Source organism: Meles meles, chromosome 7, assembly GCF_922984935.1.
Source record: "Meles meles chromosome 7, mMelMel3.1 paternal haplotype, whole genome shotgun sequence".
NCBI lineage: Eukaryota > Metazoa > Chordata > Mammalia > Carnivora > Mustelidae > Meles > Meles meles.
In genome coordinates this window covers 14,292,053-14,319,941 of record NC_060072.1, presented here as the reverse complement: position 1 = coordinate 14,319,941, position 27,889 = coordinate 14,292,053, and the positions used below count along the sequence as shown (strand labels likewise).

General features: G+C 43.2%; 2 protein-coding genes across 6 annotated transcripts in view; one reads left to right on the top strand and one right to left on the bottom strand.

Moving 5' to 3' along the window:
• LOC123946194 overlaps window positions 1–8,269 on the top strand; it is a 34,881-nt gene extending 26,612 nt beyond the window's left edge. For all 4 annotated transcript variants that reach the window (XM_046011480.1, XM_046011482.1, XM_046011483.1 and 1 more), the window contains one exon: window positions 7,868–8,269. In XM_046011480.1, the coding sequence (XP_045867436.1) occupies window positions 7,868–7,891 (24 nt within the window). In that variant the 3' untranslated portion in view covers window positions 7,892–8,269. The remainder of the gene's footprint in view (window positions 1–7,867) is intronic.
• SYN3 (synapsin III) overlaps window positions 1–27,889 on the bottom strand; it is a 462,269-nt gene that overhangs the window by 121,615 nt on the left and 312,765 nt on the right. The gene's annotated exons all lie outside the window — the stretch shown is intronic.

The window sequence follows — 27,889 nt, the reverse complement described above, 5'->3', positions numbered from 1 at the left end:
GGTCACTGTGAGGTCATTTGCAAAACCTACAGGCCATTTTGCAGTCTTCGTCTGACTGACTATCTCTGTAGCATGTGGGTTTTCATGCTCACTTTTGCCTCCCTACCTCTCTAGTTTCTCCTTGTCAGCATCCTTTGCTCCCCATCTGGCTCGCAAATGTCCAAGCTGCAGAGAGTTCTGTCCTAAGCCCACATCCATGTTCATGGTTTCAGCGCCTAAAAATTAGCTGATGACTCCCAGATCTTCACTACAGTTGTTCATCTTTTCTGGGCTACAAACATGTATGTATAGCTGTCTTCTCAGCATCTTCTCTGGATGCCCCAAACTGAACTCACCCTTTTCCTCCAAAGCTCTCTGACTGCTTCGACTCGATTGCCAAACAATGATGGGAAGAGGATGGCTAATATTTCAAAGCATGTGCTTTGGAATCTCATAGACCTGGGCTCGACTCCCAGATATGCCACTTAACTAGCTATGGGGCCTTGACCAAGTTACTTAACCTTCCAATTTCCCCATCTGTAAAATGGGGATAATAGAAATACCTCCCTCATAAGACTGTCATTAAGAGGAAATGGGCTGGGGTGCATGGGTGGCTCAGTGGATTAAGCCTCTGCCTTCTGTTCAGGTCATGATCCCAGGGTCTTGAGATCGAGCCCCACATCGGGCTCTCTGCTCAGCGGGGAGCCTTCTCCCCCCCGCCCCGCCTGCCTCTCTGCCTACTTATGATCTCTCTCTCTCTCTGTCTGTGTCAAATAAATAAATAAAATCTTTTAAAAAGAGGAAATGGGTTAATTCAATAGCAACAGCACAATACCTGGCACATAGTAAATGCTCAATACATGTGAGCTATTATTTTTATTATGCATCTCAGCACCCTCCCTATTTGAGCCACACTGAATTCTTACCGTTACTTAAAGACAAAAGGCTCTTTTATTACTTCAGGCCATTCTCCTCATTTAGGATGCTATTCATAATTTTCTCTGAGGTAAACTCCTACTCACCCTTCAGACTGAGTCCAACTGTCATTGCCCTTATAAGAAACGAGCAGCTCATTCTTTTGTTCTTATAGAGCACTTTGTTCCACTGCCATAGCATTTATTTTACAGAGTTCTAAGTCCCAAGAAAGCTCGCCCTCCAGTCTCATCTCGCACTGCCTCTCCCATCACACCCAGCTCAACAGTATACAAGTGCCCAAGAGAGCCACATTGTTGCATATCTTGGGACCTTCCCATCAGGGGCTTGCTCTGCTTGGAAAGCCCTTCCTTTCGGGGACATTCTCCTCTAGAAGATATCTCTTCTGAGCAACTGTCCTGGGTTAGCTGTCCTTTCTTTGTGTCTCCATAGGGCCTTCGATGAGTTTCTGTAACACAATTCTCTAGACTCCATTTTCAGTGCTGAATTATTTGCCTTCTCTCCATTTGACTTTACTGTGTCTTCCTCATGACCAATACTCATTGAACATGTGATATGTCCCATGAGCCGTGCTTGCTCCCATACGGCATGAATGGATGAATGAATTTTCTATTTCAATGTCTATTCTCCCTTCAGACTGTGAGCTTCTGAAGATGGTGAATGGACAAAATGAGAGGAGATGGGAACTGTCAAGGAAAAAACCCACTCATGGCCATGGGCTAGGTATTAGAGAATGACTTGTTCTTACAGTAATACTCATCCCACAAACATTTGATACATACCTCGTATGCATCATGCCCTGTACCAGAACTGATCCAAATGCCTTGTAGTCTGAAGGCGGAAGACAGCCAAGGCAATGCAAGCTTTATGGGCAGTGTGATCTGTGCCATAATGGTGTTTGCAGAGGGAGACTTACAGTAGGGTGGGCTTCCTGGATGTGTGTCCTGGGCAGGTCACAGAGCCCCATGCTCAGAAGGGCTCCATGCTTGGTTTAAGTCTCCCCTGTGTCCACTCTGAAGTTCTTAATAATCTCACCTTTGAGTTTGTGTAGAGTGGGTGGTGACAATGGAGCACATACACGAGCAAAGGGGTCTATGTGCATGCACATGTCCACTGCTGCTCCTTGCCAGCTGCTTCACAGACAGCCTCCTTGATGCCACATGAGAACAGAATCCCAGGGGACCTGTGATGCATGGGAGTTCGGTGAGACTCAAAGTGAATGCAAGCTATGTGTGTGACATCTACAGCTGAATAAGTCGGGAGTGCTGACAGCCCTGAGAGGCCATGCTTGCTGTGTGAACTGGCACTTGCTTCCAATGCAGAAAGAAGACAATGGTGTTCTAAGAAAAACAACCAAGAAATCCTCCCATAGTCTTTCCTACTGGCCCGCAACTTCTGCTGAAAATGATAACACAGAAGGAAAGGAAAAGATAAGGAAACCCAGAGTTCCTTTTTCTAGTCCTTCCTTACTCATCAGTCAGCCAAAAGTAGCAACTGTTCGTAGAATGCATGCATATTGAGAAGTGGAATAAAACAGTGGAGTTAGCTTTTTGTTGCATTTCCACTATTCATCCACATATATACATATGCGTGTGTAAGCTATGAAATATGACTTGTGTCATTTCATTGATTCTGCATATGAGCTAAATGCTCTTGTATTTACATATAAAGTTGGCATTGCACAATCTAAAAGCAAGTGGTTAATATTCATGTTAATAATTTAAAAATTAAATTCTGTAGTTAGAATGATACTGAATAGCAGATTTAAAAAAAACCCATGACAAGTTAGAGACCATGGAAGAAAGGAAAAGTTTTATGTTTTAGTACCTCCAATGGTATAGTTTTCCTGCATTTTGAATAAGTGACCCTGCAAATTATGTGGCCAGCCTGGACTGAGAGAGAGGAAAGTGTCTTTGAATTATAGCTTTGAGTAGCGCATATGAAGAGCACCTCAGCGGTCCCCTGGTCAGGCCTCCTCTGCTCATCACCCGTCATATTGCATTTGAAGAAGCTGAGAGCTAGAGGTGGTCTCAAGGTCACTCAAGATGCAAATGGTAAGCCAGTGCTAGAACTCAGGTCACTTGACCCCATTCTTAAGTCTAGTGTCCTGCACATGATATGTGCTTTTCCTTGTCAGGAATCCTACCTTAGGACTTGGAAATAAGATATTCCTGTGGAAGTGAAACCATCTACTTAGTACATGGGGGCTGATATGCAAAGTATTATGGTTTCTATCCATGGCCAGGAAGGCTTGATCAACACTTGGTTAAAAGTAATACATTGTGTTCCAAAGAAATCAAGTGGACAGTGTTTTTGTCCTCATCTTTCTTGACTTAGCAGCAATAGTCAATCCAACACTTGGTTTGCTTGGCCTCCCACATTCCACCTCCCTTAGTCTCTACCTTCCTGACTTTGTAACATTAAAGTGTCTCGGGGTCAGTTCTCTGACCTCTTCTCTTTTTTCTGTCCATGCTCATTCCTTGAGTGATCTCATCTAGTCTAATGGGTCTTAAAACAATCTACATGCTAATGACTCATCTATTTATATTTTTAGCCCTGACCTCTCCCTGAATTCCTTCTAACATATCTGATGGCCTACTGGACATCTCTACTTCAGTGTTTAATAGGAATCACACATTTGAGATCCAAAATTCTGCCCTGAAAGTGCTCCCCACCTCAGTTAATGGCAGCTTAATCACACTAGTTGCTCAGGTCAAAATCTTGCAGTTGTCCTGACTCCTTATCTTTCACATTTCATGTCTAAGCCATGGGCAAATCCTAAAAGCTCTGCCTTCAAAATATACCCAGAATCTGACCATTTTATACTACCCCACTGCCTTGCTTTGGTCCAAGTCACCATCATCACTCACCTGGATTATTCCCACAACTTCTGTACTGGTCTCCCCATTTTTGGCCCTCATCTCTCTTTTAGCCGGAATGATCTCTGTTTAAACCATGTGTCAGACCATGTCACCCCTCTACTCAAAGCCTCCCAATCATTTCTCAGTTAACTCTGAAAAGCAGCCCAACCCTTATAATGGCTGCAGAGCCTGCCAGCATCCAGTCCTGGGGCCTCTAAGACCTTAGCTTTCACTTGCCCCCCTCATTTGCTGGCTCTGCTCCAGTCATGTGACCTCCTTGCTCTTTACCAGGATCTCTCCCACCTTTGGGCCCTTCTCCTTCTGTTCCCTCTGTGGAATGCTCCTTCTCCAGAAATCTACAAAGTTCACTCCCTCACCCCCTGCAGGTCATTATTAAATGTCACCTCCTCATGAGGGCTTTCTTGATCACCTATGGAAGACTATAACCTGCTCCTCTCCCCAGGCACACTATCTGTTCCTTTTCTCTGATCTTAATTTCCTATCGTACTTATCACCATTTATTATGTCATGTAGCTGGCTTTGTGTTCTGTTGATTGTCTGTTTTCTCCCATTAGAATGTAACTTCTTGGGTGCCTGGGTGGCTCAGTTGGTTAAGGGTCTGCCTTTAGCTCACGTTATGATCCCAAGGTCCTGGGGTGGAGCCCTGCATTGGGCTCCCTGCTCAGTGGGGTGTCTGCTTGTCCCTCTCCTTCTGCTCTCCCCCACATTGTGCTCTCTCTTAAAAAAAAAAAAAAGAATGTAACTGCTTATATTTTTGTGCATTTTACTCAAGTGTCTGAGCCTGCCATGAGAGCTAAGGTATAGACCACCTACGGCCAATGATTTGCCCAGATATATGGACTTCTCAGCCATGCTCCATGAGCCTCTTTGACTTCATATTCCAGCTTCTGCCTGAAATGTGCTTTGCCATGGGTTGAAAAGTCAGGCCATCTTTCAAGGCTTGGTTTAACAGTCATATCCTCTTAGAAGCTTCCCATGACCTTCACCTTCCTTCACCTTGATTGACCTACTCTCTTCCAGAAAACTAAATAAAATAAAAACAAGTTAGAGCCTTTATATGACTGCTCGCGGGGAAGAAAGTGAATACACACTGGAATACAAATATATATATATATATAAGGCAACTGGTCATTTAGCAAATTAAAATGTGCACACACTTTGACCCAACAATAAACTTCAAGGAACTTACCCTACAAAAATCCTGAGCAAGTATACAAAGATATGTGTGCCAAGACTTTGTACACTTTATAGCACTGTCAGCAGGGGGTGGTTTAATAAACTTTAGTTCTATAGAATATGCTGATGGAAAATATGTCAAGATATTTGTTAGGTGAAAACTGCCAAATAGTATGCAAGATGTTATCTCATTTATACTAAAGAAAGAATGATGGAAGAAAGGAAAGAAGGGAGGGCATGAGGAGGGAAGGAAGAAGGGAAGGAAGAAGGAAAGGAAGGAAGAAAGGAAAGAAGAAAGGAAGGAAGGGAGGGAAGGCAAAATGAGGAGATGAAGTGGTTGTATATTGTATGAATTTGGTTCTAAAGTATGAGAATAAGACCAAGATGATATATGTGGTAAAAATTATTCTGAAAAATCCTAATATAACCTATAAGAGGCAATATATCACAGACCTGTACCCTTGGGGCTAATAATACATTATATGTTAATTTAAAAAAAGAGACAATATAGGGGCGCCTGGGTGGCTCAGTGGGTGAAAGCCTCTGCCTTCGGCTCAGGTCATGATCCCAGGGTCCTGGGATCGAGCCCTGCATCGGGCTCTCTGCTCAGCAGGAAGCCTGCTTCGTCCTCTCTCTCTGCCTGCCTCTCTGCCTACCTGTGATCTCTCTCTCTCTCTCTGTCAAATAAATAAATAAATAATCTTTAAAAAAAAAGAATTTTCATAAAAAAAAGAGACAATATAAAATTCCATCACCTCTCAATGTTTTCCTCCAACACTGGAACAGATTTTTTTTTTTTGTCTTTCCATTGACCATCAGATAAAATAATTATTAGACTGTATTTAGGGCCTATGCTGTGTGAGAACTACTCACTTCGCTGTAAAATGTTAAATGTCCCTTAATTGTTATCAGTTCCTGTGGGAGCAGAAGGGGATGCATCTCTCTTCTTGGGCCTCCTCTCAAGTTTGTTCATTGAGGAGAAAGTAGGAACTTCTTGCACGATTTAAATTGCTTATCTGTCTCTATTCATTTTTCTTTCCTCTGAGCATATTCAGTATGTTTGGTGTGACTTTACTATATGTATGTGCCATTTACTTTTTACTTTTATTCTTTTTTAGTGTTTGAATTCTATTTGAGCACATATTATTTTTATAATAAGTAATGAGATAAAAGTTTGAAAATCACCTCAAAGATGCAGAAAATAAAGTATATGTCAAGATTATAAATTAGCTTTCTAAAAAAGTAATCAATTGTGTACTGTGGGAAAAAAAGGGACACTGTGGAAGTGGAATTGTTAATTGTTATTGTCTTTTCAATGAAAATGACAATTGGTCTTGTCTCTTCTCCCTCCCTCCTTCCTTCTTTCCTTTCTATGGCTTTGGTGTTGCTGGAAGCTGCTGGTATTTCAAGGAGGCAGCAAGACCCTTGCAGAACTGATATAAAGGGACTCCCTGGGCATGGAATTAAGACCATCCCAACACAATGCACGGTTCACAAAAACGCTCTAGGTGATCTATTTAGGAGGAGGGCAGGGAAGAGGAAAAGGTAGTAGGATGTTTTGTTTCCCATGACCCCTCTGTCTTACAGGATCTTGCTCTCTGCTCCATAAAAGGCCTCAGTGCTCAGATGCTGCTGCCAATTGCCCCCACTGAATCCAGAGTGGGTCCAAGCTTGTGGTGCCTATGTCTCTAGGAAGCACATAACTGTAAGGACTCACTCTTGTGTTTCCCACACTCTTAGCACAGTCCTGACATCCAAGAGGCACTTGATGAAATAGCTGGCACTTCTAAAAAAAAAAGATTTTATTTACTTATTTGACAGAGAGAGAGAGAGAGAGAGAGAGAGAGAGCGTACACACACAAGCAGGGGGAGTGGCCAGCAAAGGGAGAGGGAGAAGCAGGCTCCCTGCTAAGAAGCCTGATATGGGGCTCCATTCCAGGACTGTGGGATCATGACCTGAGCCAAGGGCAGACGCTTAACTGACTGAGCCACCCAGGTGCCCCTAGCTGATATTTACTGAGCTCTTACTATTACATGCCTGACCTAGGTTACCTGTTATAATTTCTCAAAAGTCCTATGAGGCAGGTACAGAAATCTCTATTTTTCAGATAGGATACCAAGTCATAGAAAGGTTAAATAATTTCCCCAGGCTTATAGATCTGGGATTTGAAGCCAAACAGTTAGACTCTAGGGCTAGTCCTTTTAACCACCATCCTGCCTCCAAAAACTATGTGTTGAATAAATAAACATGATGAGTGGATCAGATCTCCCTTATGAAGGTCCTGTCAGAAGATATTTCTCTAATAAAATGAGGGGTTGGAGTAGCATGCGTAGGATCTGAGTCATTCACACTTACTAGCTTGTCATCTCTTGTGAGCCAGCAGGCTGGCTAGGGTTAGGGCCAAAATTCTTTGGGAAAGAAACAAAGTGTACCATAGGTTCTGTTCCAGAATTCTCTAACAGACCCATTTAGCCCCAACCTCCAAATGAGGTTTATTCACTCCAAACCAGTAGTTTGGAGTCATAAACATTAAATGCAAAGAAGACGGTGGGGAAAGGAGAACAGGTTCTGAGAAAACCACCCTTTCCACTTGCAACAGTTGGAGTAACCAACTAGAAAAATGGCAGAACTATTAAAAGTAAAAATGATAACAATATGGTGGGCACATTGTTTTCTAATATCCAGTCTCCTCTTCTTCCATTGTTAAATAACTATTAATTTATAGCTATATATATTGCTTCCCAGACTCAAGGATGTATTTCCCAGGCTCCTTTCAAATTAGACGTGGTCAGATGACTATATTCTGGCAAGTGAGATTTAAGTGGAAGTGTCATATGACAGCCTCTGAGAAACTCCCTTAAGGGGGAGATGACACAAATATTTTTTCCCTCTTCAGCTTTTTCTCCTTCCTGCTGGCTGAAATGCAGATGTGATGGCAGTGACAGAAGCAGCCATCTTGGGCCATAATACATCAATATCAACAATTTGCAGATAAAGAAACTAAGAAGGGAGTGAAGGCAATAAGCCAGAAGGAATTGAGTCCTCAGGTCTTCATGGAGCAAAGCCATCAAGATGTGGATTACCTACTTTTGGACTTGAATGCACAAGAAAATTAAGCCTTCATCATATTTTAAGGCATAATGTTTTGGCTCTCTGTTACTCATACCAATTAATAGATATCATCATGATTTCTTTGAAAAAGTCTAAATTAGAAGTCAGAAGACTTGTTTTATTTCTACTTTTGCCTCTCTTTTATTATGTGATTCTAAGTTCTCCTGTTCCTAACCTAGAAGTTAGAACTAAATACAGCTCTTCTACATGTGTTGTCTGTTTTTATAGTAAAATACATTTAATTAAAAGGAGAACAGAGATTTGTGAAGTGAATGCCAAAAAGGTTGAAGGGATATGGTTACACTGTTGTCTTTGGCTTTGTGTTACCAGGGGGAGGAGACCTCACTTTAATCAATTAATTTAAGTGCAAAGGAGAGTGTTCTGGTTCACAAAATCCAAGGGAAGTTAAAACATTCAAGTTACAGAATGCCCAGAGATGAAGCTGGGCCTTAGAAAAACTGGAAACAGTGTTTCTCCATGTCTCTTAGCCCTACTTCTCTGTATTTCATATTCCTTTTTTTTTTTTTTAAGATTTTATTTATTCACTTGACAGAAAGAAGGCAGGCACAAGGAAGGGAAGCAACATGCAAAGGGAAAAGAAGCAGGCTCCCCGCTAAGCAGGAAGCCCAACACGGGGCTTGATCCCAGGACTCTGGGATCATGACCTAAGCCAAAGGCAGATGACCAACCATCTGAGTCACCCAGGAGCCTTTGTATTTCATATTCAATCTGTTGCTGTAGACTGACACTTAACACAAGTTTCACAGCTTAGAGCGGAAAGGGATGACTCTCTTTCCCTATTCTGTTGTCAGTACTCTCAGGGAAGAACCCTGACTGGCCCATCTTGGTTCAGCTGCTTTCCCTGGAGACCAATCAGTCTTGCCAGAAAGCATGCTGTACAAGAGAACTGCTCCTGCAGCGTGTGTGTGTGTGTGTGTGTGTGTGTGTGTGTGTGTGTGTGTGTGTATTTCATACAATGTGGAGACTGAATTTTATACAACTGAGTATTTGAATGATGAGCTAAATATTTGGAGCAATGAGATAAGTGTAGGGAGTGGGGAGTAGGAGGGCATAAGTGAGTGGGCACACTTTCTAAAAAGATGAACCTGGAAAGCATACCCCTTATATGAACACTACAGATGTTCAAGAGTAATGGGAGTAATTCTGCTGGTAATGGAGCAAAGCATCGTGGACCAGGTGGAAGCCAGGAGACCTGGTTTCTAGCCCTGAAAACTTAAAACTATTAGCACATCCCTTTCTTCAGCAGGTCACAGTTTCCACATTTGCAGAGTGATGAGGTTAAATTAGCCTGAATTTGCTCCATTGTTTTCAAAAGTTTTGGGTTTTTTTTTGTTGTTTTTTTTGTTTTTAATTTACAGAGGTTCTTGGGGTGTTGGTTATGATGTTGGAGATCCTCACTAGGTCTTCTTTCCATTCCCTACAAAAACAAACATCCTCTTACCCATACACACATTGACACATTCACTCACACATACTTACTCTCACATACCTTGTACTGCCACTCCCACACATACACTCAAACACATATGGTGGACCATGAATCATCAGTTTGCTGGACTGGATGATCTTGTGTGTTCCTTACAAGTTCTAAATGTTCATGAGTCTTTACAAATTGGGAACTCTCTGAGGCTTTGAGCCTAAAATTCTAGAGAGCAGCAGTTTATAGATAGAAAAGTAATGATGATGAAGGTCCAAACAAATGTCTAGGATTTTCTACTCTCCTTTGCCTTTATTCTCCCATTTGCCATAGTCTGTGTCTTCTAGTGGCTGAAGGCAAAGTGCAATCTGTAGACCCTTGAGGAGCTGCACTTATGAAAAAAGGTCTTCATAAGTCCTATTACACACAGTATTTTGCCCATCTATGAGGATCTCTACCTCTATCTTTAAATATATGTAGATTAGGGATAAAATTAAGATGTATAGTATTTTTTAGTTTGAGGTTATTTTCTGAATGAAGAATTACCAAAGTAGAGAAACTCTGGTGTGTGGGGTTTGAGAGAAATTTTGGTTGTCTTGGGGAAGGCTGGGAAGAGTCTTTCTCAGAGTTATGTTTTGGGTCAGGAGTCTTCTCTCCCCTTAAAAGCAGGTACATTTCCAGTTTGTTGCTTGGGGCAGGGATGGTCCTGTCATCCTCACAGGGCCTTCTGATGCCTTCACAGGACATGATTTCCCTCTGCCTGGTAAGAAGACAGATTCTGGCAAGCACAAAGCCATGCTGTCTCGAGCTGGCACCTTCTTGCGTGGGAACTCAAAGCCACTTTCAAGAGCCCTTTTCTTTCTGCAGCTTGTGAGCCAGGGAGGCGGCCAGCTGGGTGGTTCCCACATTGAGAAACTGGGTGGGGCCTGGGGAACCCTTTGGCCTTGGTTGAAGAGCCAGACCAAGGCCCCTCCCTGGGAATTCTATATAATGCAGAAATGGCCAGAGAAAGAGAGCTTTGTGGAGAGGGTCCCCTCCTATCAGGTCAAGACTGGTTGGCCCCTGACACTACTCTGGGCATAGAAAAGTGACTGGCTGTTTTATCACTTGGCTAGGCTGGGTCCCAGCCCCTTTTGTGGGCCTGGATGGTGTGTAAGTAGGAGGTGGAAAATGGACCTCCATGGAGAGTCTGATGTGGATCCCCTGTTGGGTGATAAAACAAAACAAAACAAAACAAAAATGCTCCTTTTTCCTCCAGGGAAGTAGAGGAGGTTTAGCAAAACAAAATCTCTTGAGATTGAGGGTAGGTGGGATGTTCTTTGGCAAAGTGGGAGTCATGTTTCTGAAAGGGGGTGCTCTATGGAGTGCTGAGTGCTGGTAAAGGAGAGAGAAGAGAGGAGAGATCTCTATACATAGGACACTGTGTTAGAAAAGGAGAGGGATGAGCCAGGTGGTTTTTCCTTCATCATTGTCCTCTCCTCCTGAAAGGGACCCAGTAGCATGAGTCAAGGATTGCTCACCCATTATGGCCAAACAGGACCCTCACCACCATGGGTTTTGATGCAAAGCACGGGTGATTTGTCATTGCACATGGATGAAATTACTGAATCTGAATGCCATGTTCCAGACACAATATAGGAAAGAAAGATTTCCCCTGAATTAAGGAGTTCCCCATCTAGTAGGGAAAGAAGATGAGCCAACAGGCAAATATGATATAGCACCATGATAGAGGGACACAAGGTGCTGTGCAGATCCTGGCAAGTGAACTTCTTCAGGATTTGGGGAGCCAGGGAAGCTTTCTGGAGGAAGCAATGTTTAAGCAGAGAGTTTAAGGATGAGGTGAGATTAGTCAAATGAATAAGAGGTGAAGGTGTTCTGGAAAGAAGGAATTGCACATGCAAAAGCTTGGTGGTGAGAGAAAGAAGTTGAGCTCCAGGAGTTCAATATGGTTGAAGATTTTACTCTGAGTAAGTTGAGGAGAGATGATATGATGCTAGAGAAATGAGCTTGGGCCTAATCAGACAGGATGGTGCCAAGGAGTTTGGACAGCATTCTGGGGCATGGAGGAGTACTAATGAGTACTGAGCCAAGGTGGCATGATCAGAAGTGAGCTTTGGAAGGATTGCTGTGGCTACCTATGGACATTGGGTTTGAAGAGGATAAGACCAAAGGCTGGAAGGTTATCGCTGAAACCCAGGGAAGAGATGGTGAGGACATGTGGGCCAATCTCGGTCTGGCATCTGGTCATGATCATTTTATCACTGCCCTCTCTCTTGGTTGATGCTGGGTAATGTGACAGCTCCATCAGAACTTACAGAAGCTGTTAGGAACCATATCATCACATCCTTGCCATCTCTTTTCTGGGTTTCAGCAATGGCTTTTAGTCTTATCCCTTTTGAATGCAATGTCCATAGGCAGCCACAGCGAGCCTGCCAGAGCTCATGTCTGACCATGCCACTTGAGCTCAGGACACATTCCAGGGTTAAATAAACTGTCAGTGGCAGTGGGATTTGGATGCTGGGTGAGGGGAGAGGCTGGCTCTGGGGATGATGGGGAGGGAGAAAGGGGAGGCAAAGAGGATACCAGCTTTCTATTTCAGTAGTGATTGAGCCCTCCAAGCTGTGAAATGTATCCTAGAGCTCTGATGAAGTCAGCTCTGCAGCCCATCTGTCCCTGAGGAATGATTCTGCAGCTGGGTTTGGGGTGGGGGGCTGGGGAAGGGATGTTCCCGTAAAGAGAGTGGTCCTAAGAGAAAGACTATACTATGGTTTGCATATTTATCAACTGTCTTCCGCACCAGAATGTTCTCACTATGACTGCAGACTTCGTTTGTATTGTTCTCTGTTGTATTCCAGTTGCTAGAATAATGCCTGGCACACAGGAGACTCACAAAAAATATCTGTTCAATGGAAAAATGATGGAGGCTACAGATACAGGGTCAGGGGCTTTGCCATTCCAATGAGTGGAATGAAATTACTGGACCCCTTTGAGATGTCACAGCAATGTCATAAAATGATTCTGGTTTTATCATTCTCTTTTATCCAAGGGTGGCTAGGATGGTGGGAATGAGCTGCATGAAGAGAAGGATGGTGGCATTTGTATGCGTATATGAGTATATGCAGTACATAACCTAGGTAATCAATAAGTAAATACACAAACAGTGATATCTGAGTAAGAGTTTCACTCTCAGCAGCAGCAGCTACACCATCCCCAGCTTGGACAGAGACCTCCCTGGGTGCCAGGAACCCAACTCATAGGTGCTTCATATATATTATCTCAATTGTCACAAAAGCTTTAGGGAGTAGATCCTACTATGAACACAGGTCTCTCTGACTCCTAAAGCTACCTTTCCTCTATTCCGACCTCCCATCTCAGGTAAGTAATTTAAAAAATATGGTTGCACCAAAAACTGTGGGCAGAGGAAAACAAACAAGCAAACAAAACCCTGCAATGTCCCAAGAGAACTCCAGGTTTGCTGGAGTCCAAATGGGCTGGAGAAATCTGCTTGGGGCCTGGCCCAGCTGGGTACTTAGTGGAAAAGAGTATCTTGTTGGTTGGTTTCTTTATCAAGAAATTATATGCAGGTCTTGTCATAGAGTTTCCAGACCTGACAAAACACCAAGAAACCCTCACCTAACACAACATTTAGTTTCTCTCTGAAAGCACCCTATCGCTGAGTGCCCCACTGGGGAGAGCCAGGAACAGGTGCCTACGATGTTCTCTGCAGGGATCACAGTGTGGCCACTTGGAATTGTCCAGCGGCTGAGGCTGGGGTGATTCTGGGGCCAAATGATGGCTGGTGTCTGTTATGCCGGGTAGACACTGGATATGTTATAAACATTGTGCTTCATGCAATTCTGCACCCTCGCCCCGGCTCCAGAACATCAAATTTCTTCTCTTGCACCCAAGGACACCCTCTGCAGAGATGAGTCACAGCTTTGAGGGAAGGAGGTTGCTATGGAATCCGAGATCAAAGGTGCCATATTTATGAGTATTAAGCTAAAAGATGGCTAAGTTAAGTGAAGTCTGACATATTCACTTGCCTGCTTGTATTCTTTTTATTCTTACTGCAGACTTGATGAAAACCTCTCTGTGAGAGGTTTTCAAGTGATGAGGGCAGAAGCAAGCCCACAGACAGGGATCAAGTGAGGGGGGCAGAAATTTCCTCTGTGCTGGAAGTCTCATGAAGGACCAGAAACTGAATCAGTGTCCAGGTAACCTGATCTTGCTGTACCATGAGGACCCAGGTGGATTGTCCAGCAGAAGGAAATATTTGTCCCCAAGCTGTTCGTCAGCTCTAATCCAAAGTACCATTATGTGATCAATCCTTATTAGTGATCCAGGACATTCTTACGCCCCCAGACTAGGGAAAGAAAAAGGGAAAGAGCCTCACCTGGATCAATACCTGACAGGTTTCTTAGATGACACCAGACAAAGATTTACAATGAGGATCCCTCCCCAGCTTTTGCCCCAGTTGCATCTGTATCAAAAGCAATATTGATTGCCTCTCAAGGCTTCCACCTTCATAGCACAGTGTGTTGGCTTAGAGAGAAGTTTTGGGGAATGTCCACAATGCTTGTCGATCAAGGTGTGTAACGGGGATTGGAAACCAGTCATCTCCACCTGGAGACTTAGTGATTTGGTACTTAGAGAATGGGTAGAGGCAACAGGTCCCAGACAGCTTGGCACCTGCAAGATTTATCTGGGCATTTGTCTGGGAAATGTCAGCTTGTTTTAGGGAGTTTCCCTATCTGCAAAGCCTGAAGGTGTGTAGAAAGGGCCCAGTGCCAACTCAGTCTCAACCTGTCCTTCTTCAAGGACAATCATAGCATCCATTTTTTAACACCACCCATATGCCAGGCTGAGTGTTACATGATCTCATTTTATCCTTCCATCAACTATATACAGTAAAGGATTATTTTCCCCCTTTATACAGATGAGAAAACAAGCTCAGAGGCTAAGTGACACAGTTAGTAAATGATAGAACCATGGTGATTCAAACTCTGGCCAGTCTGGTTTCAAAAGCCCAAATTCCTTGCAATTTAATTCAATAAGATATTTATCAGACACGTATCTTGTGGTAGGCATTGTGCTGGTCTCAGGGGATTCAGAGATAAATAGCACTGTCCCAGTGCTCAAGTAGCTTCCTGTCAAATACACTTACTAGAAATTTCAACACACTCCTGAAAACGCTATGGCAGAGTTGTAAGCATATAGGACTAGAGGATACAGGAGCAGGGATTCACTCTTTCTGGGTCATCAATGATGCTCTTTTCAGAGGCAGAGATCCTTGAAGTGACTTTTGAACAATGAGTAGAAGTGTGCCAGGAGAATAAGAAACTTCCAAATGTACTGGTATGTAAGACATATATTCTAGGATGTACCCTTGTTCACAGAAGATTTGGGAGGCTTGTTGGTAGCAGAATGGTTGAATAAACTGTGGTCCAAACACACCAAAGAATATTTTGAGACCATTAGAAGGTGGGGTTTATAGTTGTGTCAAAATGATATAAGATCCTGGTAGGTATTAAGGAGGGCATATGTTGCATGGAGCACTGAGGGAGGTGCATAAACAATGAATCTTAGAACACTGAAAAAATAAAATAAAATTTTAAAAAATGACATAAAATATGTTGAGTGAAGAGAAAGTTGCAGAAGTGTTTTGCATGTGTGTGCATCTATGGACACGCACATATCCATACACATAACTTGCAGAAGACACAGTATGGTCAAAGTCAAGGAGATGTAAACCATGGTTAGGGGAATGACTAAGAGCTCAGTTCTGCTCTAGTGTCATAAAGAAGGTGAGTCCTCAGAGGAAAGCAGGAGGTTCCCAGGAGTTGAAACGCAGGTGTGGTTGCAGTGAGGGTTTACTTTGGCAATTGGACAGGCATCTTCGGACATCAGCCTGAGCTGAGGAGACTCAAGGCTGTGTTCCAACAGGAATTACTTGCACCTAGAATGGAAGGTAGGGTAGTGATGAAGTAGGGGAAATGTCTGGGGTGTCCAGGCCTTTGTGGCTCGTCCAGTCTAGCATAGACTCACTAGGGACGTCCAGAGTCCCTTCCCCTATCTAGACATTTCCTGTCTGTTCCAAAATCTCTCAAAGTGTGGGGTGTCAGGTCCCATATGATACCCATGCCATGCCCAGAAGAGATCCTTTAACAATTAGCCCAGGCAAGACAGTGAGCTCTAAGACATCTCTGTCCCTACTGCTTCACTGAAAGAGCTATTCTAAGATCATCAGTGTCTCCCAAATACCTTCTCTTTCTTCTTTTTCTCCTTTTCTCTCTAAAGCATTTTGACTCAGGGGCCATGTCCTCCTCCATGAAAATGCTTTGAACTCTTGACTTGCGTGATAGGATACTCTCCTGGATTTTCCTCTTCCACACTGGCATTGATCTTCTTTGCTGGTCTTTCTTTATCTGGAATCTTAATGCGGGCAGCTTTAGATGTGATCATGAGTCCTCTACACTCTCCCCAGGCAATCCTATCTTCCTACCTAGTCTTTTGTGAGACAGGCCAAAGAATGTTTCCTTTTTATTTGTGTCTCCAGGAGGAGGAAAATTTGGGAGATATTCTGAGCTTCTTGACCCACTCCTACCAAAATTCTACTTGGAGAGCTTGGGAGAGGAATTAAGCCTCCACAGTAGTCTTCTTGAAGCTTATTCTCTCTGAAATTATCTTGTTCATTTGTCCACATGTTTCTTTTCTGTCTCCTCTGTTAGAATATAAGCTCCATGAGGACAGGGCCCTAGTCTGTTTCATTCACCACCATATCCTTAGCACCTCAATGCTTACACATAAGAGAGGTTCAGTAAATATTCTGTAATTGAATGAGTGAAAACATGACCCTTGAGCTCTATATTTGAAGGGAGGTGTTACGATAACTTACTTCTAAACCACAGCTTCCTGTGCTTCCTTGGATAAATCTCTCATCCTAGTCAAGTCGTCAGATATTTCTCTTGCTTTTCTGTGGCTCCAAATCAAATGCAATCTTGTCCATGCAGTCTTCTTTAATACTTCACAGCAGAATTGTTCACTCCCTCCCCATGTTCCTGTAGCAATTTGCCTCTGCCAGAATTCTTGCACTTCTTTTTAATTCTATGTGATAGTAGAATGTGTTGTTTTCTTATTTGTCTTCCCCACCAGTTGTAAACTTCATGAGGACAGAGGACATGTTTTACATTTTTCTTTTTCCTCCTAGCACCCAGCTCATTGTATGTTTCAACTCAATACATCTTGTTGAACGGGATGGAATCTAGCTGATGGCACTCTTGCAGCAATGCTTGGATAGACTGGCCAATTCATTTACCTGTTTTGCCCAATAAAGCCTCTTTAGGTCACGGTTGGCTCCTCTGTTTCAGAAGGTTGTCCCTTCTACTTAACTTGCTAGATGGCTTTCACCTTTTTGGATTCAGATTTTCCTATTTATTCAGACTTGTACATTTCAATGTCCAAACTATAAATCCAACACCATTCATTGCTCTCTTTTGGCTCATGGTATAGTTCAAAACTAATCGAAGAATTGAAGGGTTTCCAAACTTAATTTTCCTCTCTTCAGATTCCTTCTGTATATCCAGGCTATCACTAACATGCATAATGAACATTGGGTGTTATATGCAACTGATGAATTATTGAAGTCTACATCCGAAACTAATGTACACTATATTTTAACTAATTGAGTTTAAATAAAATAAATGAAAAAAAAATCCCAGTTCCAGACATATAAGCTGCGCAAAATAACTCCTTCCATTTCTAGAAGAAAGTTGTGAACCTCAGCAAATATGGTTCCACCCCTTCTCCAAACATGTTCACTCACTAAATTCTACTCACTCTGTAGGGCTCAGCACAATGCAGTCTTTTCCATCTTTCACTTACCATTTTTGTCATAATAATCTTAACAGTAATTGAGCATCCACCATGTGCCTGGCCTTGTCCTAAAGGTTTTCAACTGTACAACCTCTGATCTTCCCAAAAGCCATGGGATTTAAATATCATCCCATTTTTCGTATGAGAAAACCAAGACTCACAGAAGCCAAGGTGCTCGACCGTGGTTACCCAACTAGTAGGTGGCCAGGGAAAGACTGAAGTTCATCTCTGCCTGACTGGGTAGATTACCCTTTTCCTACCACAGCTGCTGACTCAGTTCACCATTCTCAGTGGCACATCGCTTTATTCAACAAATATTTATTGAAAGCCTCCTATGTGCCAGGAACTGCTCTAAGGGGTCAAGACAAATGAATGTAGCAAAAGCCCCTACCTTCCTGGAAGTTATATTCTACTGGAGGGAGTTACACAAAAATGATAAACAGAATTTAAAAAATACGAAGTACTAGAAAGTAGTAAGTAGTATGGAAAAAAACAGCAGGGTGAGTGTGATAGAGAGTCCTGAGATCATGTGGTAGTAAATACAACACAGTTGTTGAGGAGTCACATTGAGACAGTGATGTTTAAGCAAATATTTGAAAGAGGTAAGAGAATTAGTCATGCAAAATTGGGGAAAGAGCCTGGGGAAATCAGTCTGGGGTAAGAGCATCCCATAGACAGCTGATATGAAGGTTCTGGAGTGGGAGCCTGTCAGATGGTTCAAGAAATAGCAAGAAGGCCAATGTAGCTTGGTGGAGAGACAAGGTCAGAGGGGTTACAGATGTGTGGAATGGTGGTTCTCAATCAGGGATGATACTGAGCCCTGGAGGGTATGTGACAATGTCTGGAAACATTTTTGATTGTCACAACGTTGGATGGGTAGAGCTACTGGCATCTAGTGAATAAAGGCCAATGATACTGCTAAATACCCTGCAATGCATGAGAAAGCTCCCCTCTCCCCTAAAAAAAGAATTATCTTGCCCCAAATACCAATAGTGTTGAGAGTGAGAAACTCTGGTGTAGAGACTTATAGGACTTACAGGGTTTTGCTGTGAGTCAAATGAGGCATCTTTCGAGGAACTTGAACAGAGGAGTGACACCTGCTTTATACTTTGAAAGGAGGTGTTGTATTGAGAATAAATAGACTGTGGGGAAGAGGCAAGGGAGGAAACAGGGAGATCAACCTGGATGTGACCACCATACCCCAAGCATGAGATATGGGGTGATTCATCCCCCTCTAGGGTGGCAGGTCTTGGAAGCCAGATAAGAAGGGAAGTAACATTACTGAGTACCTAGAGGGTGCCAGGCTTTCATGTTTATTATCTCTTTAGACTGTGTCTGATTTTTATTAACCCCAACACTTAGGCTGGAGTTAAGTAGCTTGACATTCCTGAATACAAACAAGGGTTTCAGTAGAAAAGAAAAGAATATTTTTATTTTACACTTGCTGACCATTCAGAAGATATGTTCTGGATGATGCTATTTCTCTATCAATAGCGTAGAAGCCTGGCTGCAGGTCAGGCAGGTGCCCTTTCAGAGGCACAGGAGGAAACCTGTTGGAGATGGCCAGGTAGAACTCTCCTGTGGTCCTCTTATGTTATCATTCAGCAAACATGCCCTTGGGAGGTGTCTTGATGAGGCTATTACACATTCTGCTAAGAATTACACATTCCAGGGACCTGAAAGAGTTGATGCCATTTTTCCTAGCAGAGCCAAGCTCTTGAAAAATGTTTATATTAGGGTCTTTCCTCCAAATACTGGAAGGTCATCCATACAAGACCAGACAAGCAGATATAAGGGGGGCAGGCTATTACAGGAGAGCAAGAAGCTGAGTCAATAAAATTCCAGAATGGTGACTAATACGAAGTGGTGATGAAAAGTGAACTTGTCTCAGTCATGCCAATGGAATAATTCATGGTCACACCAATAATACTGTGGTCCTGCTCTGCCTCTATTGGAGAGAGAAGTAGTGCAGTGGGTGTTGCTGATTCACCTTTTCTCCATCTTTATCACCTTCCACATCCTAGGGTAGGTGATCATGCTGACCAAGCCCCTACTTCTTGGAATGTTCTCTTTTCAAGGCTTCTATGGCCATACTTTTTATCCCTTCAGCCATTACTGAAGTCATTTCTTCTGCTTAGAATTACTATATTAGGTTCCTAGTGCTGCTATAATAGATTGGGTGGCTTAAAAGAGCAAAAATTTATGGTCTCATAGTTCTGGAGGCTAGAATTCTGAAATCAAGGTATTGTCAGGGTCATGTTCCCTCTGAAAGCTGTAGGGGAATCATTTCCTCCTCTTCCTAGCTTCTGGTGGTTTGTCAGCAATCTTGGCTGTTCTTAGCTTGCAGCTACATCAGTCCAAGCTCTTTGCCTTTGTCACCAGATGGTGACATTTCTCTGTGTTCACATGGGCATCTTATAATAACACCAGTCATATAGGATTAGGGGCCCACCCTACTCTAGTATGACCTCATCTTAATTAATTACATCTGCAATGACCCTATTTCTAAATAAAGTCACATTCTGAGGTACTGGGGGTTAGAACTTCAACATATCTTTTTGGAAGGGCACAATTCAATTTATAACAATATCCTTCTCCATAGTGGCTTTTGGGTAGCTATTATTCATTCCCAAGGAGAACAACGCCTTTCCCACCCCATATGATCCTAATGGAGCATCAAGCATGAAGGTAGATTTCCTGAAAACAGTGGGTTAATTAGAATGTTGCATGTACCTGGGCATAATAATTGATCCAGTGGTGGACACGTGACTTAAGAAAAGACCATCAGAGTCCTTCTATGAAATTTTGAAATATGGTGTCAAAGTGGTATCTCCTCCACCCTTTTTATTTTTTGGAACACATTTGGGCCTGGCAGAGGACTCCTTGTTTTCCCTGATGCAGGGATAAGTAGAGAAGAGAGAAGAGAAAGTGACAGGATCCTTGTGACATCATTTCTAGCCCTGGATCCAGCTGTGCCTGAAGCCATTACTCCTGGGCCTCTGAGATACAAGGACCAACGAATTTCATTTTCTCTTAACTACTTGGAAGTGAATATTCTGTTAGTTTCTATTGAGAGAGTTTATTGGGCACCAGGTGGCTCAGTTGGTTAAGCATCTGCTGGTTCAGGTCATGATTTCAGGGTCCTGGGATTGAGTCCCGCATCAGGCTCCCTGCCCAGTAGGGAGTCTGCTTCTCCCACTCTCTGCTCATGCTCTTTCTCCCTCTCTGCTCATGCTCTTTCTCCCTATCTTTCTTAAATAAATAAATAAAGAGATAGATCAATAAACTCTTAAAAAAGAGTTAATTAACATTGCTGCCTTCCCGTCATCATCAAGCATTTTTCAAAAAGAAGCACATCAATTGCAGGGTCATAGGGAAGCTCTATTCTTAATTTCTTGAGGAATCTCCACACTGTTCTCCAAAGTGGCTGCACCAACTTGCATTCCCACCAACAGTGTAAGAGGGTTCCCCTTTCTCTGCATCCTCTCCAACACATGTTGTTTCCTGTCTTTTTTTTTTAATTAGGTTTTTTTAAATTATTTTTTTTATTCGCTTATTTGTTTATTTACAGCATAACAGTGTTCGTTGTTTTGGCATCACCCCAGTGCTCCATGCAGTACGTGCCCTCCCTATTACCCACCACCTGGTTCCTCAACCTCCCACCCCCCCGCCCCTTCAAAACCCTCTGGTTGTTTTTCAGAGTCCACAGTCTCTCATGGTTCATCTCCCCTTCCAGTTTCCCTCAACTCCCTCTCCTCTCCATCTCCCCATGTCCTCCATGTTATTTGTTATGCTCCACAAATAAGTGAGACCTATGATACTTGAGTCTCTCTGCTTGACTTATTTCGCTCAGCATAATCTCTTCCAGTCCCGTCCATGTTGCTACAAAAGTTGGGTATTCATCCTTTCTGATGGAGGCATAATACTCCATTGTGCATATGGACCACATCTTCCTTATCCATTCATCCGTTGAAGGGCATCTTGGTTCTTTCCACAGTTTGGCGACCGTGGCCATTGCTGCAATAAACATTGGGGTACAGATGGCCCTTCTTTTCACTACATCTGTATCTTTGGGGTAAATGCTCAGCAGTGCAATTGCAGGGTCATAGGGAAGCTCTATTCTTAATTTCTTGAGGAATCTCCACATTGTTCTCCCAAGTGGCTGCACTAACTTGCATTCCCACCAGCAGTGTAAGAGGGTTCCCCTTTCTCCACATCCTCTCCAACACACGTTGTTTCCTGTCTTGCTAATTTTGGCCATTCTAACTGGTGTCAGGTGGTATCTCAATGTTGTTTTAATTTTCATCTCCCTGATGGCTAGTGATGATGAACGTTTTTTCATGTGTCTGATAGCCATTTGTATGTCTTCATTGGAGAAGTGTCTGTTCATATCTTCTGCCCATTTTTTGATATGATTATCTGTTTTGTGTGTGTTGAGTTTGAGAAGTTCTTTATAGATCCTGGATATCAACCTTTTGTCTGTACTGTCATTTGCAAATATCTTCTCCCATTCCGTGGGTTGCCTCTTTGTTTTGTTGACTGTTTCCTTTGCTGTGCAGAAGCTTTTGATCTTGATGAAGTCCCAAAAGTTCATTTTTGCTTTTGTTTCCTTGGCCTTTGGAGACATATCTTGAAAGAAGTTGCTGTGGCTGATATCGAAGAGGTTACTGCCTATGTTCTCCTCTAGGATTCTGATGGATTCCTGTCTCACGTTGAGGTCTTTTATCCATTTTGAGTTTATCTTTGTGTATGGTGTAAGAGAATGGTCAAGTTTCATTCTTCTACATATCGCTGTCCAGTTTTCCCAGCACCATTTTTTGAAGAGACTGTCTTTTTTCCATTGTATATTTTTTCCTGTTTTGTCGAAGATTATTTGACCAGAGTTGAGGGTCCATATCTGGGCTCTCCACTCTGTTCCACTGGTCTATGTGTCTGTTTTTATGCCAGTACCACGCTGTCTTGGTGATCACAGCTTTGTAGTAAAGCTTGAAATCGGGTAACGTGATGCCGCCAGTTTTGTTTTTGTTTTTCAACATTTCCTTAGCAATTCGGGGTCTCTTCTGATTCCATACAATTAGCAAGACAGGAAACAACGTGTGTTGGAGATGATGTGGAGAAAGGGGAACACTCTTACACTTTTGGTGAGAATGCAAGTTGGTGCAGCCACTTTGGAGAACAGTGTGGAGATTCCTCAAGAAATTAAGAATAGAGCTTCCCTATGACCCTACAATTGCACTGCTGGGTATTTACCCCAAAGATACAGATGTAGTGAAAAGAAGGGCCATCTGTACCCCAATGTTTATTGCAGCAATGGCCACGGTCGCCAAACTGTGGAAAGAACCAAGATGCCCTTCAACGGATGAATGGTTAAGGAAGATGTGGTACATATACACAATGGAGTATTATGCCTCCATCAGAAAGGATGAATACCCAACTTTTGTAGCAACATGGATGGGACTGGAAGAGATTATGCTGAGCGAAATAAGTCAAGCAGAGAGAGTCAAGGATCATATGGTCTCACTTATTTGTGGAGCATAACAAAGAACACGGAGGACATGGGGAGATGGAGAGGAGAGGGAGTTGAGGGAAACTGGAGGGGGAGATGAACCATGAGAGACTGTGGACTCTGAAAAACAACCAGAGGGTTTTGAAGGGGCGGGGGGGTGGGAGGTTGAGGAACCAGGTGGTGGGTAATAGGGAGGGCACGTACTGCATGGAGCACTGGGTGTGGTGCAAAAACAATGAACACTGTGATGCTGAAAATAAACAAATAAAAATTTAAAAAAATGAAAAAAAGAAGCACATCATCTTTAAATATAGCCATTAAGACTCACTCTTCATAGCATATGGAACTTTACAAACAACTTTCCTACACTTTGATTCGCTGAATTATGATCCCTGCACTCTTGAGTCCTCAAGCAGACTATGCATTTAAGTGAGTGCGATGGGACTTTTGGGCACTGGATGAGAGGCAGAGCCCAGTCTCTCCGAAGTGGTAACTATCAGTCAACTCTGGCTCACTGTCACCACATGGGGATCTGATTCAGACCCAGTGTTGTGGATCTTTTTCTTTTTTTCTTTTCAAGAAAAGCCAGAAATCTGGATTGTGATGGGTGTTTACCAATGATTAAACTCTTTGTGGGCCCCTCAAAAAACACTCCTGTGACCTGAATCTAGCCCCTAAGCTACCCATTTGAAACGCCTGCTGTAAAACTACAAAATGTTAGAGCTGGAAAAGACAGTTGCAGGTAATCTAGTCTAATTCCTACATATGACTTTGATATTGTGAAGTGACTTACTCAGGATCACCTAAGTAAATACCAGCAGAGCCAGAACTAGAGCAAAGGGATTCTGATTCTCAGACCACGCTGTTACCAAACTGGGATTTCCCCCCCATTATCCCTGGCCTCCTCCAGCTTTCCCCAACTCAGGAACTGGTGCTAGTATCCCATCAGGTACCCAGGCCAGAAGGCTGGGTGTTATCCTTGGTACAGGTCAAGCATGAAGACCTATTAAATCTACCTTAGGAATGTATCTTGTATCCATCCTATTTCTCTTCCTTTCTATTGCTACCACAAGTCCCAGCCCCCTTTGTCTCTTGACTGGCCCACTGTAATAGTTTCCTAACTACTTTCTAATCTCATTGCTCCTCTGCTTTCCAGGTTTTATAAGACCTTGCAAGGTCTCTCCGCTCTGATCTCATCCTGTATATCTCTCCTCCAGCCCTTCAGCCCTCTAACCCACCATTTTCCTCTTCTCTGAGACCTTCTGCCCATGCCATTCCACATGCCTGGAATTCTCTCTCCATGTTAGTTGGTGTTAATCCTAACTAACCTTCTAGGTCTCTGAACAGTGCCAGCCCATCCTAAGTAATATATAAGTAACAGCTATTGTGATTTTCATTATTATCATCTCAGGCAAACGGCATCTTTTCAAGGATTCCTTCCCAGGTCAATCCATCCTGTGATTCACCTTCACAGCACTCAGAACAATCATAGTTCCATAACAAACTGCTTTTGCTCCTTTCTTATCTACCCGCTCCATGAGGCTTTAGGATACCCTCAGGATAAAAATAATGTGTCTCGTTCACCTCTTTATATCCCAGTGACTGTCAGAGGGCATGATATAGCACTCAATAAATATTTACTCACTGAAACTGAGTAAATACTTGCATATATTTGTATACCTCTAGCCATCAGAACATCTGGTGGAGTCTTCAATAGCACTTCCATGTTGGCCATTTTACAGATGAAGAAACTGAGGATCAGTGGAGCCAGTAACTCACTCTGTGGTCTGTGGCACATGTGAACATAAAACCCCTAACTTTTCAGCCTAGTGTCTTGTCCTTGTCCTACACCTCAGGGTCTAATGGGTCTGATGGCTAGATGGATATTTGACTTCAGCTGTGTCCTGATTCAGAATTGGTATATATATATATATATATATATATATACATATATTTTTTAGTGGCAGGAAGTCTTGTCCTGGGGAAATGTTACTTGGTTAGCATTTGGGGAAAGAGAAATATTTTTCTCTTTGTTAGCTAGCTCTGGGCAGCCTAAAAACTCTTGATCCCCACTGTTTACTGCTTTGAATGTAATGACCTGCTTTCAATCCTGTTTAATTATGGGATTTCTGATAGGAATTTGGAAAACAACTTCTAAATCCTGAGGCTTGGATGGTAGCCCATGTTTTATCTCCAAGTCTCTGTACCCAGTTTTTCGGAGAATTTTTATACCTGGCCCTCAGGCAGAGGCCTATCCCTCATTGCCCCCATTCCTTTCCAGCTCACCACTGGGGGACTATATAACCATGCTTGCTTCCCAATTTACCCACTGGATGGAAACCTCCCTTTGCTTCCATGTTGGGCTTTGCCTCTATATATTTCAGTCCTGTATGTATCCTGAGGCAGTCCTCAGCAGACAAAGCACCTGGGCTCATGTTCCATTAAAGGCAGCCTCAGATAATGGTCTGGGAGTGAGCAAAGCCAGCTTCCAGTCTTTGCTTTTCCTTGTGTTAGAGCTGGGACCTTGGGCAAGCCTCAATTCCTTTAACTGTAAAGTGAGAATAATAATATCTCATTTAGAGTTAGTGGTAGAAAAACCTAGCAAATAATAGGCAATAAAAAATGGTTTTATTTCCTTCTCTAGCTTTTGGTAGGTCTGGGGTTGGTGGGGCTGGAGACAGAAGATCAGAGACATGAGTTAGGGGAGGGAGGGTCTCTGCTAAGATTGGGCAGCTGAAAAGTCTAGTCTGGGGAAGTGACAAAGGCACCTTTGTTGGGTGTTAGGATGAGGGACAGCAAGGGGTAGAAAGTGAATGACCTCTGGGCATTAGAGCTAGGCAGACCTTGTTCAAATCCCCGCTCTACCACCTAATAGCTGGGTGACGGGGTGATAGCTGATCTGAGTCTCAGTTGATGCATCTGTAAAATAGGAACAAAGATTTCCATGTCAAGGGGCATCATGAGGACTGGAGCAAATTTACAGCTAATATACAGGAAGCCATTCACCCTGCCCAGTGACTCTTGCTCTGGTGTCTTCTCCCACCTAAAGGCCTGGGGGCCACCTGGTTCTGAGCTTGTTTCAGGGTATCTCCCTGGCAAGGCACAAATAGGAATTGGGATCCATACCTGCATTTTCTGTTTCCTAAATAACAAACATTATAGCAGCTACCTTTTATTGAGTTCCAACTGTTCTTAGCTCTTTTTTGTAGTGGAGAAAACACGAACTTGGAGGCCGTCATTTGCCCAAGATCACTGAGCAGGTTGATGAGGGAGCTGACTGTCTGGTTTCCCCTCAACACCAACTTCTGTCTGGCCCCCTTCTCACTGCTCTGGGCTTCCTGGATTCCTGAGGCTCAGATGGGTTCAGGCCAGCTGTTATGCCCTTATTTGGATTCCAGCCACTCACAAAGGGAGCAGCAGTTTCACCATGTTCCTGCACTCGCAAGCCCCTTCCTGTTCCCAGTGTCCTAGATTCACTCCCTGCACTGTCCCCAGCATGTCAAGCAGGAATTTGGAGGGGAGGATCCGCTACCTTTCCTACATCCTTCATTAGGTGGGAGCTTTGGCAAGCAGAAGAGGATCAGGTGCCCCCAGGAAGGCAGGGAGTGAGAAGTTACAGATTATTAGGGAAGGGTACCAAGGAAGGTTCTAACTTTAAGACAGAGGCCACTTGACCTTCATTTCCTCTGTCCATGTGGGTGGATTCATGTGGCTGTTCCCTCCAAAGGAGAGAGGGAAGCCCCTGTGTACAACATTACAGAGATAGAAGGCTGGACTACCAGGAAAGGGGAGGTGGCAGAATGGGGAACATATGTGCTCAGATTACAGGGAAAGGCAAAATGGTGATGGAGTGAGAGCTTGGGGTTGATGCACTAGTGGGATAAGCCCCTTCTTAATATTTGGTTTCTCATGGACATGGCTGTGTCCCTTTCTGTCTCCTCCAGAACTTCCCCTCTCCTTCCTGAAGTCTCACTGAATCTGACCTGGGCGGGGGGTGGGGGAGGTGGGCCTTGCTGGGAGCTTCAGTCCCCAAGTCCATATTCTGGACTCTGGAGCATGCACATGGCTTGATTTGAAATCAGGAAAAAAAAAAAATACACCGCCTCTTCTTGCCTTCCCTTCAGAAACTGCTGTGTTCCCCTATGTGCTCCTGGGGGTGGCAGGGTAGTACAGCTAGGGGTGCAGGGAAGCCTTGGGAACCCACCTCTGCATGCTGGCCCTCCTGCCAGAGCTCAGTGGATGGCCAGCCTCCACCTCTCCACGGAAGTGTCCTCTTCTTTCTAAGGCCTTCTTTTGAGACCTTTCAGGGCTTGTTAATTAGCATGCATTCAGGCCCAGGAAGAAGCAGACCCCAGCCCTGACCCACATGCGCTATGCTCCAACCATCCCAGGAAAATTCCTCATTTGTCAAAAATATGCATATTTTTCTGTCTCTGCAGCCTCTGCCTTCTCTGCTTGATCTATACTAAAAAAATGATGGTCATTCTTTAAGGCTCAGCTCACAGGTCCTCTATTTTCTGAAACCTTTTCCAGCACCCCAGGCATAATTAGTTCCTCCTCTTGTCACCTCCCAAAGCCCTTTGTACCTTCTGCCATGATGACATTTCTCATACTGCATTCTACTTACTTGATTTTAAGTTACGTTTTAAAACACAGACATAACACATGTTTTCTGTATAACGACAAGAATAAAATCCTCCCCTACTCCTACCACCAATCCTTCAAGCACAGTACACCAAAGCTAATTCCTATTAGCAATTTCTTCGGAGGATTTCCAGAAATTTCTATTAAGTAAGCATATATGTGGATGTGGTTATGTATAGTCAGTTATTTGATCCAAACTGGGTCATATAAAGTTATTGCTCTGCAACTTGCACTTTTCCCTTATTGGACATCTTCATTTTTGCAGAAAAATAGTTTACATTAATGCTCTATTGGATATATTTGACCTAAAATCTGTCATCTGATTTTTTTAAATAAAATGCTTACTT